Source organism: Pipra filicauda, unplaced genomic scaffold (genome assembly GCF_003945595.2).
Source record: "Pipra filicauda isolate LSUMZ 115617 unplaced genomic scaffold, ASM394559v2 scaffold83_size3615187_pilon, whole genome shotgun sequence".
Taxonomy (NCBI): domain Eukaryota; kingdom Metazoa; phylum Chordata; class Aves; order Passeriformes; family Pipridae; genus Pipra; species Pipra filicauda.
Genome location: NW_024105020.1, coordinates 2712523 through 2731708, shown reverse-complemented (window position 1 = coordinate 2731708; position 19186 = coordinate 2712523). Strand labels below are relative to the sequence as shown.

At 39.8% G+C, this 19186-nt stretch overlaps 1 protein-coding gene across 2 annotated transcripts in view; it reads right to left on the bottom strand.

Moving 5' to 3' along the window:
• Window positions 1–19186, bottom strand: part of AFF3 (AF4/FMR2 family member 3) — a 331674-nt gene that overhangs the window by 12195 nt on the left and 300293 nt on the right. For both annotated transcript variants that reach the window (XM_027718125.2, XM_027718126.2), the window contains exons 14-16: window positions 16742–16869; window positions 3539–3602; window positions 779–915 (exon numbers count right to left, since the gene is read on the bottom strand). In XM_027718125.2, coding sequence (XP_027573926.2) covers window positions 779–915; window positions 3539–3602; window positions 16742–16869 — 329 coding nt within the window. The remainder of the gene's footprint in view (window positions 1–778; window positions 916–3538; window positions 3603–16741; window positions 16870–19186) is intronic.

The following is a 19186-nucleotide window of genomic DNA, read 5'->3' as shown; positions in this document are numbered from 1 at the left end:
ACTGTCCTGAGGAATGATGCCGTGGTCACTGGCAGTGCAACTTTCTCTGCTAGTGTGTCACTCTCTTGCAGAGAGTCCCTCAGCTGCTGGGATGATTTTGATCTTTGTTTTCTCTACCAGCACTGCCAATAATGTTAATGGTCAGTACCAACTGTAATGGAGAAAAGGACTTTAGAGACATATTTTCTTCATAGGGACTGTGGATGGGACAGAATTCTAACTGTACTGTTTGGAGAGCCATGAAGGTGACTAAAAGTAGGGGTGGCTTTAGGGTGAGCTGAGCTGCTTTTGAGACTCCACTGGCTACATTAGGAGCATACACACCAAGTGGACTTTGAGTGTCCATTTTTCTATCCCTGTTGACATCTTCTTTCAGGTAACCTTTAAACAGCAATCTTAAAACACATTGCAAGATTTTTCAAACTACCATTCTGTGAGAGTGTTTTATTATTATGGATTACTATTTTTCTCTATTCAGTAGCTTAGGACTTACATCATGACACTCTTGAAGTAATTTGCAGCTCAAGTAATATAAAAGTATTTGGGTGCCGTTTTTTTTGGTCCATTTTTTTTAAATTTTTTTTATTCTTCAAAGTTTCCTGATTTAATTTCTAAAGAAATCACAGATAACACATACACATTACATATGCACTGACCAAGCACTTATGAGGATTTCACTTCTCCCCTTTTTCGGTATGTAGGAAACTATGTGATAATGCAGATGAGCATGTTTGCACAGAGATCATCAACCCCTGAGACCATCTCCTCCCTTTCCTACCTGATGAGTTCAACTGTTTCCGAATACATGGTATAAGGGGATTTAGATTCCATTGGGCCTTGTTCCATTGCATTTCCACACTCAATAAATGATAGCGCTGCTTCTGCATAATTCAGTGCCTTTCCAAACTTCTCCACCTAGAGGGAAAAAATAAGGACACAGAGAAATAGTGTAATCATCAAGGTGTGCTTACATTTCATAGGATTTTCTCAACATAAATTGTAAACTTGACACCAGTTGGTATATCTTCAGATTCACAATTTTTTTCTGAGAGAAAGCTAAACCCCATCAAACTCTGTGTATGAGTGAAAATCATGCAGAAGATACAGAAAGCAGAGCTGAAAAAAGCTCTGAGATATTATTTGTTCAACACTTTTGTGTCCAAAGAAGGATCAGGTCTGCCTAGGACATTCCTGACAAGTGTTTGTCAAAGCTCTTCCAGTGCTGGAAATTCCACAAACTCATCAGGCCTTTTGTTCAAGCTTTCATTAAAAAGTGCTTCACACATCTTTGCAGATGTAATTTTTTATCACCCAACAAAGAAAGGTAAATGAAACCCTGAACTAAGAGAAGAGAACTAAATACTTTGACTACTAACTCATATACAAAGGCTCATCTCTGTTACCCTGTCTTCTTTATCCCTACCATTTTCAGCACTGCTCTCCTCTTGTCAGGAATTTGCTTTCTATATCCTCCTCTTTTAGGAGGATATACTGCTCCCTCAGCATCTTCTGAGATCCTCCTTCCTTGTCCCATTTCTTCTCCTATTTTTGGTACTTCTTTGACTCTGTGTGTATATTTTTGTGCTTATAGGCATATATGTGCATATATATGTCCTCAGTGACAGTGTATATGCAAATATACACATGATGTTCATATGTGTACACTTACATACCACTTATCTGCTCTCAGAATTTCATTTTTGATGTGAAAGGAGAATCATACTAATACCTCTCTGTCCTGACTTCTTTCTCCTTCAGTCACAACTCCTGCGGTACATAAAGCCCATTAATGGACTGGATGTATTTGGTTGAAATCTGATGCACACAGTGAAAGGTTAATGGACCTTATTCTTTTCCAACGGATAAAGATTTTAAATAGTAACTTTGGAATGGCACACTGGCTTCAATCTATTTTAGGTTCTTATATGACTCCCATTGCGATCATACCAGAGAACTTCACAAACTTTTTATTGTATTTCTCTCCCTGATGCTCCAGTGGAGGTGGAAGTGCTATTATCCCAATTTCACAGATGGGGGACTGAGGAGCAGAGAGACTTAGAGAGATTTTCAGGGCTGCTCACTCTAAGTGCCTATGTTAAGTAATGCAGTGCCAAAGCAGGTGGTGTTGAGCCCAGCAAGGTGATTCAAAGTGCCTAAGGCACTTTGGCAATATGGCATTTCCTTCAGGATGCCTACACAGCCAGAGAGGGAAAGGAAGTACCTGCAAAGGGCAATTCACAAGGTGTAAGTAAGGTGCTGGTCCCCTGTATAGGGAAGCTGAATGTGGAGGATATTTCAACCACCTAATACTGATAGGAAGCTATTCAAACTGTGTCTAGATGACTTTCATGCAGGAAACTTCTGGCAGAGAGCAGAGAATAATGCTTGCAACTCCTTTTTCTGGGATTCTACCATAAAAACATTTCTCTCCAGGCTAAGAATTTCCTTTGCATATCAAGTGATCTTTTCCATTCTGTTTAAAGCAACACACTAAATTGCACCATTTGTACTTCTCCACAATATTTTCTGATTTAAGACTCACTTTAAAGTAATATGGAACTGAATAAACCATGGAAATTTGTGCTAATAAACTCAGGTAGAGTGTAAAACGCGGTGTTAGTGTCCTAAATTAAGGGCCTGCTTCTGCTTCTGTGGCCTTTTTACATTCTGCACAGCTGAGAAAAAAAGAGGTGAAGAAACAGAGGTTCTGAGTCACCTTTCTTCTTTCCTGATGCTCTGACAGCAGAGTGTTTGACTGACAGAGCAAGGCAGGAATGCAGCTACTCCTAATGCAGGGTTCCATTCCATATACTGCCATCTCAGAGACCTCATGTCGCTGGCTTATCCATGGTGCTGGAGAACACAGCCTTGGAGAAAGCTGAAGGATAGCTAAGCAGAGCTCCCCTGGAGCCCTGTATACTTTCTTGCACCCATTTGTCTGGAAAGACAAGTTTAGTGCTCCATATAACCTCAGATTCCCCTATTTCTTACTGGCTACATTTTTAGACAGGTCAAAGCCAAGGCCAAGAATCTGTTTGTTGCAACAATACTTTGTGTGCTAGGTGTTCCTCTAGGGTTGCACAGATTCCTTGTGTGCTTCTGATTATGTCCAGAAACATCTGCCATGAAACCAGGGTTCTTCTGGCACTGAAAAGCCAAAACTCTTTAAAAAAAAGTACAAATACCTCAGCCACCAGATCAGATTTGGGGATGTAATTATAGGACCTAGTCAGCTACTTAAACTGAGAAGATAGGCATGTGGATCCCTTACACAGCCTCCATTACTATAGTTACTAATTAAAGCAAAGGGATAAACAGAAAGTTTTATTTATCCAGGCCTTTATCTCAGTAAGTCATTATTTGTTAAGTCATAGTTTATTGGGCTATGAACATTTGATTATATAAACATTTCTTAATTTAACAAGCCTAGCCATCCTTATAATAGATTTTATAATTACCCCAGCAATACTATGCTGATGAAGAAAGTGCATCACAAAAATAATTTGCAGCAATGTAACTGGAAAGAAAATGTTCTCACCATTGCATCTGCTTTATGCTTCTTCCGTTTAGCTTCCTGCATAAAGTAATCTGCATTGCGTGGCCTATCAGGGGAAAATAAGAAGACATTTTATTATTTTCTGAAGTGCAGAATATTTTAAAGCTATTTCCCCCTTATTTTAAACCTGATTTGCAAATATTTTTTATGAAGAAAATACACTTATTGTGTAACCATGGATCTTCTATTTTCAAATTGCTGCCTGTGGAGACAATAGCATTTATGGCTGTTCTCATTCTTTAGAAGTCAGTGATTCAAAGTAAAAAAAAAGCTAATAAAATGCATTTTTATGGATTATATAAACTGCTTCCCAAATTAGTGCAGTTCTGATCTGCGAAACGGATGTAAGCATTAAGCGGAACAAGATATTCTGTCTTTTCTTCTCCCTGGTGCCTGCTTACCTCTTTTTCTATTCCTCTCTGTACATTGTTATTTGCCTTGGCTTCACCCTCCTCTCAAAACAAGTGTGTGTTTAATCTCTCCACTTTGAAAACACACATTGAACCTGCTTGCCTCCACAGCTACCATCTCACTCTTCTCCCTCTTATCTGTAAGCATGCTGAGAGTGCTGTTTACTTTTGCTGCCTGGAGTTCATCTCCGACTCAGTGCTGGGCTGCCTGCTGCAATTCCATTGGTGTTCCTAGTGCCAATTTCTCCATTGATTTCTCCTCAAACAGATCTTGGAAATTCCATCCCTTCCTTAATCTACCTAACCTGCAGGGCACAAATTCAACTTTTCGCTCTGTCGTTAAATTCACAAGTCCATCTGTGATCCAGATTTATCCACTCCCATTCAAACTCAAAACAAACTGATGTCTCCTTGTCACCACCTCAGTGAGCTCCTCGTGGCTGAAGCAAATTTTTTCATCTCCTCCTACAAGCTCTCCCTATGGCACCTTTCTCAGTCATTATGGAGAACAGCCATTTGCCAAGTCATTTCAGACTGTAACATTGCATCTGTAGTTGTTGCCTCTCATAAAAGTCTTCACATTTCCTGACCCTGCAGATTCTTCCAGTCTCATATACGTGGGAGGTGACCTTCTTCTTTCTCTACTCAGCTAAAACATATCCTGGTTCTTCTCAGCTTATACTGTGGTTAATGCCACATCTTCCTCTCTCTCAGAGAGGGAAGTTTTGCCTTGCAAAATAGTTTTCTCAGTATTGGTTAGTGTCATCCCTTTGTCCTTATCTAAAGAAAATGAGATATTCCTGAGTAGTCTGAGTTCTGATGTTTTTACCATTCATTTGTTGTACATTAACTCCGATGGGCAGCTCAGCTCCACACAGTTAATCACTCACTTCCCTCCAGTGGGATGGGGAAGAGAATCAAAAGAGTAAAAGTGTAGAAGAGTAAAAGTAAGAAAACTTGTGCACTGAGACAAAGGCCATCTCATGGAAAGCAGGGCTTCAATGTGCTTGACAGTGACTTGGGCAGATAAATGCCATCATTCTGAACATCCCCTCTTTCTCCTTCTTCCCCCAGCTCTTTCTGGCTGAGCATGACACCATATGGTGCAGTCAGCTGGGGTCAGCTCTCCCAGCTGTGTCCCCTCCCAACTCTTTGTGCACCCCCAGCCTGCTTGGTGGGGTGGGGTGAGAGGCAGAAAATGCCCTGAGGTTGTGTTAGTGCTGCTCAACAATACCAAAGCATCTCTGTATTATCAACACTGTTTTGGTTATGGATCCAATATAGAGCACTATAGGAGATATTACAAAGAAAATTAACTCTATCCCAGTCCAAACCAGTCCACATTCGTAACTACTTTTTTTTCTTGAAATTGGGATTTCTCTGCACGTGTGTTTAACAACATGTTTTGTGTCAGCCAGAGAAGATGCAGATCTAAAAAGGGAAGTCAGAGGAATGAATGAGTAAAACTTTCTTGCTGATAGCAGTAAGAACATGCTCAGATTCATAACTGAGATCAATGGGGGCACAGAGGAGCCTATTGACAGAAGAGCACAGCCATATAACTTCCTTAAGAACACAAGGCTATTTGGCAGTGTGTTTACTTTGTCTGTTTCTTTCTACTGATGTGCATACTGTTTTAAGGACATTTAATTGTATCATAGAAGGTTAGTCAACCTTATTTTGAAGAGAAGAAAGGCTAAATATAACTAGATGGAAATGAAATTCAAAGTCTGCCTAGTTTAGAATGATTTCTGTCCTAAAAAACTGGTTGATAAGAAAAACGGTTCCTTTGTTCCAACTTTCTATAAAATATTATTCTCTGCAGAGTGAAATTTCACCTCAGCTTACTCTACCTAGTAGGTCAGCAAGGGGACTAAAGACAGGTTTGTGTCCCAGGATCTCATAACCTACTACAGCTGCAAATACTTCCTGTGTGCAACAATATGCTAATATTATCTTAATAATAAGAACCATCTGAATTTGGTCTTGGTCAATTATGAAATATTACACATTGAAACAGTGTTAGTTAGATACAGAAAATAGCTATGTTTTCAGAAACACAAAAGGAATTCTTAAAAAAAAGTTCTGTCTCTCTTTGTCTTGTGCAATGACCTAGGTAAGATGATTTACTATGAAATACAAAAAAGCAAAGCAAGGCAGAGCAACAAACCAGTGGTCTCATCTATCTGAAATGTTCAAAGTGATGAACCTTTACATGAGCCTTTCAAACTCAGGTCATTAAAATACATCCTTTGCAACATTCTGTCCTAAATATCACCCAGCACTGTATGTCTAATTTCCTTCTTTGAAGCATGGCAAGAGGCTGTAAAAACAATGTGAGATAACACAATGTAATTATGGTTGGCTTATTTATAAGTTAATTGTAAAATGATTTTCAACTTGCAGCAGGTTTTATTCTCCCACGTTATGATTAGCAATGGGGGTATTAGCACGAATATGAACATTACTGAACCAAGAAGCCTGCTTTGAGGGCCCTGCTGAGGGCTGGGTTAAGTGTAACGCAAAAACTGAAGTCATCAGTTTGTACTAAGTCCAATTGTTGTTTGTGAAGTCTCATATAAAAAAGAGAAGCTATTAAAATGCCATGTTAAAACAAAGCATATATATTCTCCATGTGAATGTTTAGGTATTTCCATGGGAAAAATACACAACTGATTTAGAAGTCAGGGGATGCCTAATAGAGATTAGGATGCGTTGGGATAAAATGGATAGATTATCATTAGCTTTTTAAACAGAACTTGTTCAATAGTGTTAATAAACATGCCAAGTCAAATTCTGGTATCTTAATTCAATCTATGAAATACCATTCTTCAGTTTATCACTACATCTTAATAACCTTTATATTCAGATAACTAATGTGCACGTTGGGTGAAGATGGGAAGCTGAAATGTCCTATAGATTCAATGCATGGTTTTATACACTGTATAAATTTCTTATATCATTTTAGTAACAAAATAGTTTAAATTATTATGCCATGAAGTAGAAAAAGTAGAAAAAACCCCTCTTCTATGCGCTTCTTGAAGATAAGAGGTTGCCTCAGCTCATGGACATATGAAGACACGTGAGAAAACTGATGCATAAATTAATTATTCAGGATAGCTCTTTTGCATATGGCACATTTTGTATCTATGAAGTCACAAAAAATTGTTAATCTTATTCTGATTTTACAGACTCTGAAGTTATAGTGACCTGGTGACCAAGAACCCATCTTTGTTACAAACATGAAGGTTCATCCAAATTTCCTCTGCAGCTTGGTTTATTTAGTTACATTGGTGATAATCTCAGACTGGAAAATTTGCAGGCAATCTCACTGGATGCTTATTTCAGATCCTGTGTGTTGTTGACAAGAGGCATTTGGAGGAGAAGCAAATCTGTTTTCCCACTGAAGACACTCAGAAAGGTCTGTGGTTAAAACTCTTTTCAGGTCTTTGGTCTCAACTTCGCAAAGCCCCTGCAGATGACAGCCTTGCTACAGCCTGAGAAGAGAGAGAATAGAAAAATTTCTACAGGGTTAAAATGGTACTAGGATATTGGTTGAACTGGAGTGGCTGTGAAGAGCAGAAGCAGCACTGGAATCTCTTTGTTAGGCTTACTGGTCATGAATGTAAACTGAAGTCCCAAGGAAAGTTATTCAGTGATTTCTGGTTTTCAGACAATTGAGTCAGACTCTTCTTGTAAGTTATTTACAAGTATATGAATCTATTGAGATCAGCACTGTCACTCCAGACTTACAAAGATAATTCAGACCTCTTTAAAAAAAAAAAATTAAAAAGAAGTCTGACTTCAAATTAACAGGTAGAAACAACTGTTTTATCTCTATTAATAATCTTGACTGCACAAGAAAGTCTTTTGTTTCTGAATATCTGATTGTTGGTACTTTTAGAAATATAGTCCTCTTCAATAAAGCCAAAAAGGAGTTCTAATACACTGCTCTAATGCATCTCATATATCTCTCTGAAAGGCAAGAGAAAGAGCGTAAAGCATCAGCGCCAACTAAGTCAGGCCGCTGGTGAATTCTCCCTGGGATCAAGTGTCATTATGTGAAACTGGCTGCTCTCGAGGAGAATTTACCCTACTACGTTGATTGGGGAAAGCAATCAAGTACCGCTGGAACCATTTCAACGCATTCTCAGTCAACACTAGCCAGTCACCTAGGCACTGCAACAGAATCCAGCCTTTTACAGAATAACCCCCCCACGGCTAGATCTGATAGTACAAACAAGGCCAGGCTTCCTTTTCAGCAGCGGCATTCAAACCATTTATGACTTTGACAAGGGCAGCCTCAGTAGCATGGCTGGGGCTGAATCCAGGATGAAATTTATCAAACAATCCGCTACCGTCCAGAATTTCTCTCACTTGCCTTGGCACCACTTTCTCTGGGAGCCTGTCGAAAACCAGCGGGAAAGACAGCATTTCCATTGCTTGTTATGTTGTGCGGGATCCCAGCATGAGGTGAGATGGCTGTGGGCATCGTAATTACTCCCCTCCCAGAAGCAGCCTTTCAGAATTTCTGGGCTGTTGAGCTCCTAAGAGTGGTGTTACCATTACCCAGGTGAAATGCTTTTGTGTGTATATATGTTTCTCTCATCCTATTTAGCTCCATGCCATTACAGTGCATCTCTGCCCCCTTTGTCTTTTGCTGTCTTCTCTGAATTTAATTTACTCCAGTTTAGCAGATAATTGCAAAAATGTAAACTCATGCAGTAAAATAAAGGGGAAAGAATCAAACAAAGTGAATCAATAAAAGCCTTACTTTGTACAGTAATTTATCAGTATCTACTGCAAAATAATCTCCTTGGAACTCAGAGCAACCAGTGGTATTTACAGAGTATGGTGTAGGTTAGACTCCAATATACAATTTTAATTATAACTGCATTCAAACCCACATTTTTCATCTAATTTTTATATTTTATATGAACTAAATACTAAACTATAGCATTTTCTGCTTCATTTACATAATCTACCACTTGTACGTTATTTCTTACTGTCGTACGGTGCTTTATGAGGATACATTAAAAAAACTAATAAAAGTTCAATTAAACATCATAAATGTAGCCAAGTGCACATTTTAATACCCTTCAGAGATAATACTGCTGAAGTGTTATAAAAAACCCAACTAGTGCTTCCTCAGTGTACAACAATTGCATGTAATAAAAGCAGTTTAAATCATAATTCTAAATATAGGACCAGTTTCACAACTTTAGGAGTCTAAACACTGAAAAAATGGGTGTGCTGGAAAGAAGTAGAACAGCAAAATGAGTGCCTTTAAAATTTGGTCAGAGCTAGGGCAAATCAGAAGAAACTGGCATAGCCAGGGTTAAGCCTATGTCCATTTTTGAAGCTGTGGCAGTATGCCCTGAGCCTTCAGTCCAGGAGGAGAAGAAAATCCTATAAGAGGAAGAAAACCATGTAAAGCGAAAGGCAGGGGTACACAGCATTGCCTGTTTGCTGTTTCATACCAGGACATGTGTCAGGAGTTTGTCTGGCATGTTGGGTCACAGATAAGGGTGTTCTTCTTTGGGGTAAACAACAGAGCTGAGTGGGTATTGCTATACAAAATAGTGTTCTGCCCTGACGTACCACGGCCTCTTGCGCATTCTACAACTTCAAATAAATGCTGTTTTATGGGACATAGCAGTGCTGCGTCTGAGGCACGGCGCACACACAGAGCCCGTGACGCTGCACGAAGTGGGTACCCAACTATAGGAGTCTCATGCTTACTCTGGCAGACCTAGCAGGTCTGGAGGTTCACCAGAGGAGCATGCCAAGTGGAGAGGGACAGGAGAGTATTTCTGAGCCATTTAAATGATAGTACTATAGGCATTTCAGAAAGACAGGCACAAAGGATCTGATTGGAGTCAGGCCAAATGTAAGAAAAATTTACTCAATCACACAATTACACAACATCTTGTTGGGTTTAGTATAACAAGGTCAATAGCTCAGATTGGATGAATAGATGAATAGTACAGATACCTACAGAGGGAGTTACTGTTGCAAAAAATATCAGACAAAATTAAAGCCTGGCATCTAACTTAAATGAAATGCAGAAGGATAAAATAAGTGAGGACTCCTATTCTGGCAAAAATGCAAAATCCCCCAGACTAACCATCTTAATGTAGTGAAATACAAGAGAAAGAGGCAAAATCTACTACAAATTCCTGGGTATGACCCAGATTCGTAACTTATAGATATCCATGCGAAATCAATATCTAAACTAAAACACGCAAGGGCAAAGTGTACAAGTGAAAAGAGAGGAAAGAAAGAAGTATTCACAATAGGGACTTTTGTCTCTTTCAATGTATGTTAAATAGATACAGTGAAATAAACTAATTTCAGTTGAAGATGGAGTGAAAACTTTTATAATCAGACCTAGGGAGAGAGGGCAGGACTACAGCAGTCCAGATCTATTTTGTTTTAAAATCCCATGGAATGACACCTTAAATTCTTAAGAAGCAGCTGAAAACCAAAGGCAGAAAGACCTTTCTGGGAGAGGGACTACCCGGCAGCCAGCTTTGATGTACCCAGCTCTGTTGAGGGAGAAGACAAGGTCTGGGTGAAACTGCTGGGTGACATGAATGGGATATCTACACTGAAAGAAGCAGGCGATCCTGAAACAAAGACTTTATCCAAGGATCCTGTCTTGTCAAGCCTGCCTAAGAAACTTTGGTAATCACAGGACTTGAAAGAAATCATAATGAGGCACATAATCATGTAAACAACTGATAGGGATTTTGGGAATTCATATTCCTCAGGGGTGTTAGGTTATCATAGCCCCTCTCCAGCTCCATGACTCATTGTTTGTTCTGAAGATAAACAGGGTATTCCCAGGCTAAAAATGATTTTGAATAGTCTACCTGTGATTCTCTAGATTAAAGAGGTTATGATCATTTGCCTGTGTGGTTTGTTATCATTGGCAGATGAAAATATACTTTACATGTTGAAGGAATGATCAGGAAAGCTCCCAGACTTCCCTGGGGGATCACAGCCTTTGCACCCTAGGGCCATTACAGTGAACCTTCTAGTGCAAAATGGAAACTTCTGGGTAATTATATTGTGAAAAATGGACTTGAAACACATTCTTCAAATGTATGTAAATACATTTTCCACTGCCACGGGCACAGCAAAGCTGAGTTGGGAATTAAGCCTCAAATAGAGGCATTAGAATATCTTGTACACACCACATCTGTGAATCCTGGAATTGAGGGTGATGAAAACTCACACCTCCCTGTGAGCTAGCACAACTAGTCAAAACCCCAGTTACACTGGGATGGACTTCTAGATAGCAGAGGAGAAATCAAACCTCAGGAAAACAAGCTCTGTCAAGTACCAGAGATGTGGTAGAACGGCAAACACCACGGAAGGTAGCTGGGACTTCCGCATATTCAGCATGAGACCTAGACTACTCCAAGAGCTGCAGGGTTTGGAGGGTGCTCATCATCTGCTGTAGGCATCTGCTCATTGCTCACCAGCTGTAGAGGTAAGGAAAGACTGGGAAAGACTCGTGGGAGAGTCTGTCTTTTCCCATCCATGAGATTCAGCTCTGCTGCTGGGACCTGGAGGAGAGTTTGTTGAACCTGATTAGAAGACCCTTGTCTTGCTCGCTATTATGAATCATTGTGGACTGAAGATATTTTCTAGTCTATCTGTAGAGTAAGAAAAAGCTACATCAAAATCAATTAATGCAAACAAATCCTCCTTCCTGAGTGACAAAATTTTCAGATCTGAGTCTGTCAGTAAAAACATTCCTTGGCTATGCCTGTGCAAGTGAAATAAGCAGGGCAAGGATACCAGCTTTATCATTTGATCATCCATGCTGTGTAATTGCTGATACTCACTCTCCCTGGCACAGTTTTGAGCTCAGTTCCAGACAATGCCTGAGCACAGCTGGGGGACAGCACAGGCCAGGGACTGTTCTCAGGAGGCAGTGAATGTTCTTTGTTTTGGGGAGTGCAGACAGTTTAATCATACAAAGATAAGCAGTGCTGAACCACTTGCCCACAGGAACGGAGGAGGGGCATGGATGTAGCATTTAAGTTCAAATGAGGTCCACAGGTCTGGTTTTCCTTTAATGACAGGGAATAGTGGCTATAAATTCTATACCCTGTGAGAATCTCCTGCCAGAGCTGATTAAGCATCTGTTTCCCACCAAACCAAGTGTCCCTATAAAGAAAGGGGGTAGGTGGTCTTGCAGAGAACAGGTAGCTTAATTATCTAATCATGGGAGGCAGTGTCTGGCATGGGAGACACTGGCATGGGAGGCAGTGTCTGGCACATCTAATGTTATTTTATCATAGGCAGGGTACACATGAGAAAATTCAGTGCCACAAGTAAGAATAAGAGGGAGACTGGGATAGTCAGATGAAGTCTTGAAATCCCTCAAAGCCAAGAAACTGGGAGCAGTCCAAAGTAAGTATATGAATTTTAAGGAATTTAGTGTAGTAGACATTGGTCTATCTGACCAGTGATTTTTTAGATTGCTGATGAGAAGAAAGAGGAGCCAAGCTCTGTTCCTTAACTGTGCTCCTCAGGATGTGTTCAGCACTACAAAAGTTTCACTAAATATTTCAGGAGTCCCTGGGGCATTTTGAGCAATGCAAAGTGAAATCACTTCCAGATGTTGTATGGGAATCAGAACCCATACAACAGAGTACCTTCTCCTTTCCACTCTGAGGAAGAACAAGGAAGAGGAGACTTTTGAAAATGAGACACTTGGGGTTTCAAGCCAAAACAAAGAGATGTGCCAAGAAGTTGTTTTTTGAACTCTTCATGAGCTCTATGCATAACACCTTTACAGTCTGAATATTTTCTGGGTATATGGTTTACTGTTTGACAAACAAACATGGGAATTCTATCTCACCACAGGATATGTCCCTTGGACAATGTAAAGCTGGTGGATGTGTGTAGCACTGAAATCCATAAAGGTGGAGCAGACATTCAACAAAACATGAATTAAAAAAAAAAGCCGTAGAAGATGTATTATCTCACTCCTCTAAGGCCAGAAAAAAAGAAAAATAAATATAAGTGAAGAAAAACCATGCTCCAAGTTTGAAAGAATACCCATAATGCAATAAAATAATCCTGAGGAGCACGTTCTGATTTAGACATAAGGAAAACTGTGAAGCTAGGTGTGCTCTGCTCTTTTTTATACCACATATGCAGTATTTTGAGGAAGGTGTGGGACTGTGCCCTTGGGCACCCACAGCATGTCTGTGCTTATCCCTTCAAGGACAACAGACTTAGTTCCTAAATGCAGTTACTGGGAATTCTATCATTCAGTGAAATTACAGCAGGAATCAATTTGGCTTGAAGCATTACTATGTAGCCTTGAAAATGTTCTCTTCATGGGGTCAAAAATGGCCAAAAATCCAGGAAATCTTGTTAAGAATTACCACTGAAAACAGCATAGATGTCACTTAACATATAAGGCATGCTGGGTACCTCTAAGCATATCTAGATCTATCAGTAAAAAATGGCAAACTAGGTAAAGTAGAATTTTGCCTGTCTTTTGAAGACTGTTAGCTATATTTACTGTTCTACTGCAGTGTATGTGTATACAGTACTCTGCCAAGCAAGATACACTTTTTATTGACCTACTTGTGTTCCAATTTATTGCTAGTGACAGCTGTTGTCAATGATCTGGAGAAAATAAATTGAGAATAAAGGAAAGACACACTGATTGGTTAAAAAAATAGTTGTTGTTTTAAATCAAATATAAGGGATTTAGTCTCTTAAAAACTTCAGAGTCGGATTAAAATTAAGACTTTAAAGCCATGGCTGGATTACAGTAATTCAGAACTTCATGGATTATGAGATGAAATACTTCATAGGCATCATTTTGGACAAATGCTGCCATTAGGATTACTACATAATTTAGACCTACTGTACTGCATTTCCTCTGCTGTGGTACTATATGAATTTGAAAGACACTGGCTGCCATGTTTAATTTGATCCTTCTAATATGTGAGTCAAATTTGTTGGCATTTAACATTTACAGCCAGTCTAATGTGCTACATTTCAGTGACTTCTCTGCACAGTAATTTCAGAATCAAGATCTAGTACAGCTAGTATTCTGATGGCATATGCCAGATACAGGTTGTGGATGACAGATGTAGTACTTGACAGTGTCCTTCCTCTAGTTAGCACAACAGGCATTTAACTGTTTCTGGGTTTTAAGGACAAATTAAGATATATCTGATTCTGTGTTTTATCTTATTTGGCTTTTTTTTTATTTTTTAAGTGTCTACAAGTTGCTTGGGGATATTTTACATGGAAGGCACTATACAACAATGTTTAATTGTATCTGTCTGAAAAGTTGAAACAGTTTTATTGGAGATGCCTGCCAGAGAAATCATTTCTATCACTAATGGAGAAAGCAAGTGATAAAAGCCTCTCAGATGACAGAGATGCTGACCAAAGCAGATCTCCCATGACAGTATCCTAGGGGGAAAGTGAAACAAATCAGTCCCCCTGTTTTTTGTCAGCATCTTGAGGGAAAAGCAGATGAAGATACAATAGTTCTGTTGTAGCTGTTTCTGACTATGTTTCTTTCTAATCCAAAGAGATGAGCACATCCTATTGACTTTTGACTCTGACACCTTTCTGCCTTGTACGTACATATTTAAACTGCAGAAAAATTAAGCAGTTGCAAGTAAATTACAGATGATAAAGTATTTTAAGAGATATGAAGAGTTAGGTAGTACTTCTAAACACTGTTAAATAAACATACTGGACGAGTTAAAAACATGGAGGGAGGTGGAGTAAGAGGAATAACAAGGATATATATATACACAGGGGAGAGTTTTTTCCAAAAGCGGCAGAAAAACTGATTACATTTATTCAATTTACATCTGCTTATGACTGCCATGAATATACACAGAAATTAAGCCTTCTTTTCTTGACATGCAAGCCAGTTACATCCTTTTGAAGTCCACAGGAATTATTTGTACCTTATAGTAGGAAACCTGGTTTCTCTTTATGAGGGGCTGCTGCCTCTCTAGTTGTCCTTGAGACCAGACAGTGTGAACAAACATTACAGTTTGAACAACAACAACAACAATAATAATTGTCAATATTAAAAAAAAACAATTCTGGCAGAAAACAGTTCCTGAGAAAACAAGGCTGTTATTCCAAGATTTCTTTTGGTATAAAGGAGTTAGAGATGTTGTGGGTGAAAGTCTGGGAGTACGAAAACTATGTCAAGGTCATGCAGCTTAGAGCTCCAGGCAGTTTGAGGCATGCCTTGAACAGAACCTCTTCTACAATAGCCAGAAAAAATATCAGTATTTTCAGGCCAGAACATTATCAGTCAAAAAGAATGCGGATTTTCTAGATACTAGGATTTCAACCTTCAGTTTCCCAATTTTACCTTATCTAAATAATACTATGTCCTAAATGACATTGGGAAACAAATTGGCAATTTTAATTTACCAAAAATAAAAGAAAGACAATTACAAGCTTAAAATATTTTCAGAGAAGTAGCCAGGGACGTGTGAAGGATGCAATGGAGGTGGGGCGGGCCAGGTACCCCTCCAGGTACTCATGCTTACCACTGCTGCTTCCTGCTCACCCTGCCCTTGTGATACCTCTAGCTGAGCAGAAGTAGCAGCAGCTGTCAAGGTTCAGAGATGCAAGGTTCCTTATGTCCTCTCTCCTTGCTCCAAAGGGTGCACAAGAAGGTGCCCCTCTCACCCTGCCTTGCTATAGTTATGATACATTAATAATCTGATGTGTGCATAATTAATACCAGTGCCACAAGGATACTAATAAAGTCTTAATGGCCCTGACCTGCCTCATGTGGGGCCTCCCCCTCTGTCCATGGGCTAATGAAATCCATTTAAGCTCAGGTCTGGGCCTTCACTCCCTGTCCAATTCACTGCAAGCGTGCCCTTTACAGCAGTGCTTGTGCCTGGCCATGTCCTCCATTGGCCTGGACCCTGCCCTGGGGTTTGCCTTCCTGACTGGACCTCAGACCTGCCTTGTCACTATGCATGCCTGGCAGTCCCCAGGCTGTGTCTGTTGGACCTGATTCTGACCTGACTTCCTGGCCTGACCTTGGACTTGACTCATCACTATGGAAGGGCCTGAGGATCTTAGCGCTTGGTTGAACCTGACTCCACCTTTGGGCTTGCCCTGCTCACCTGGCTTAGGTGTTGTGGGACTTGGACCCCTGCCAGCTGCATTTTGCATCTTGGCTCTCGGTGCCCTATCCTTTGGGAACACCCAGTCCTCAGTGCTCCCTGATGATGAGGGACTTTTGACAAGAGCTTGTAGTTAAAGGACAAGGGGGAATGACTTTAAACTGAAAAGGGGCAAGTTTAGGTTAGATGTCAGGAAGAAATTTTTTACTGCGAGGGTGGCGAAGTACCAGAGCTGGTTGCCCAGAGAAGCTGCAGATGCCCCATCCCTGGCAGTGTTCAAGACCAGGTTGAATGGGGCTTTGAGAAACCTGGTCAAAACTGGGTGACATCCCCTATTCGTGGTGAAGGGGTTGGCACTAAATGGTCTTTAAGGTCCTTTCAAATCCAAAGCATTCTATGACTCTGTGATTCTATGAATTCTACTATTCTGTGGCTAGAGGCTCAATTTATGATGACAAACTAAGGAGTTTATATAGTATGTTTCATTCATTTCTCAGTGTACAATAAGTCTTACTAGAATTTTGGCCACATCTCAGTTCCTGTTGGACAAATTGTATTTTTCTCTTTTTAAATGCAAAAAATGATATTGTTTTAATTTTAAAGCCATTTGTACTTACATATCATCAAAGATAAGCTTTGTCCTTCTGCAGTCCCTGGGTGTGCTGGACAGAGGTGACCAAGGCTGTGTTTGGGACTGTGGCTTATTGCAGAGAAGAACATTTTCTGAATTGATGTGAATTGCTTTCTAGACAACAAACAGCAGGTAAGACATTGAGGAATTGGCTACTAACTTAAAAAAATTACAAATAACAAGAAAACCAGAGTGTCTTTGCACTGTGTTGTAAATTAGAAGTTAGTTTTCCTACTATTTGAGCAGGAAGTATGTACTAGTGTCCTATCACTAACAGCCACGAATTCACAGATATTGGTCAGAGCACTTTGTAAAGGGCTTGAATTTCAATATGACAAAGAGAAGAAACTGACCTGAACTATTACTAACTATCAAAACACTCTGAAACACAGTAAGTGAAATTATTAAAGAATAGATCTGTTGTAGTAATTTAGAAGATCAAGTTATATCTCTAGCTTTCAGCTTCCAAACTAGCATTGTCCCTTGCCTCAGGAGAGCGAGAACTTACATGTTCGACTTGTTTCATGCTGCCCTGCTGATGAACTTGTGTGGTATGAATTTGTAGCCCAAGGTCCAGGTTTCTTTGTGCTCTGGGCTCCTGATCACCTTGAAAGACCACTTCCCTGTGCTGCAGTGGAAGAACATGTCTTTTGGCAGGGTCTCATGCATTCCCTCAGCTGCAGCCCTGTCCTTCATGTGGCCTCCTGAGCCCTTTTTTTCTACCAAGTGACCTGCTATGTTGGGCTACTACACACTGGTACAGTGCAAAACAGAGGGCCCCAGGTTTTTTTTGGTTGATAACCACTGCCAAAAATCACTGTTCTTTGTCAGGTGACAGACAAAAAGGCACCGGGGAAATGGGAAAAAAGCTCAAATGGATAAAAGCCCATTGTAGGCAAGCCTGGCTTGCAGTCTTTGACAGGAATTTGAAGGATCTGCCAGTTATGTGCCAGATGAGAAGATGGGATAAAACAAAGCTAACGTTAACATTTATAGTTCATGAGCTCTCATCTTCTATATGGCACATCTAGATCAGTTCAGCAGGCTCCAATGAATAACCAGATACATAAGAATTTTATTGCAAAGGTAGTTAAATGTTGACCAAATGGTGCATTGCTAGGCTATGCAGAAAATCTCAGTGAAATGCATTTGATAAGGGTGTGGATCATAAAGCAATCGCCCTTTACTTTCGATTTCCAACACATTTGCCTGTACAGGAATTTAAATTATTTTCAAGATACCAAGTGAAGGATCATATCATTGTAATTCTGAATGGTTTATAAACATCTAAATTTATATTTTAGAAGTTAAAATGTTTAAAGCTTTGCATTTAGTGAATGAAAAATAAATTAATAACTATATGTTAAAGGCCTTTTTATTGGAATATTTTATGTATTAGTTTATTTTAATTTACCAAAAGCATCTGTGAGATATTCTTGAAACACACAATTTATAACTTTTTTTTGAAAAAGTGTTCAAAATTAATATTATATTTACTACTTCCTCCTCCACTCTAAAAAAAAAATATATATTTAAGTATATGCATATATACTTAACAGATATTGTGGGGCCATTTATCACCACAGCAAAAGTGGCTGGAAGAGTCCACTGCTACAACTCAGGTAGACTGTTTACCTCAAAGTTGCTCAGGCACTAATACTTAGGCTTTTGAAGCCTCTTTTATATCAAATAACAAATACTGCAAATAGATATAGGATAAAATATATGAACAGCTTTTGTAGCAAGGAGAGGAGCATGGGCAGAAGAGCGCCCTAACAGCTTGACTAGATGTTTCAGCAGTGGGCATCAAGATGATAGTATCCAAATTGATTTTTCTAGGAATTTCACATAAAGCAGAACAGTGTCATGGGGAGGATGTGACAATATTATGCCCTTGATCTTCTACCATCAGTGTCCTGTAGGCCTGAGGGTATGGTATGATTTTGAGAAATAAGAGAAAGAGAGATGAGAGACAGAGAGAGAGAGAGAGAGATGGGAATTCCCTGAATCAAAAGAGCTAACAGGCTCTTTATTCCAGCATCCTAATCACAGAACTCATGCATAAATGGGGGCAGCCATCTACTCCTGCCTCTCTGTGCTCTGAAGGAGTGGCCACCATGCAGTGTAGTAATACACCCTTATCTGGAACAGTGCTCTGGGCACATTTAGTGTGAGCAAGACTCTCTGATAAGGATATGAATACCTGGGCTCTGATGGAGCTGAGTTGTGAGGCTGCTTCTAAGCTGTTCACTGGTGTAAGTAGGATCTGAGAAAGTTTTTTCTAAGACAGGTAGGAGAACTTGTCTGCAGGCACATTCATGGTTAAGGCAGTGGCAGCCCTTATACAGTAGGGGCCTTATGCACCACGAATGTAGGGCCTTGCATCATGTCCAAGCAATGCTCTGGAGGCCGACAGCTATTCGTTTTGGGC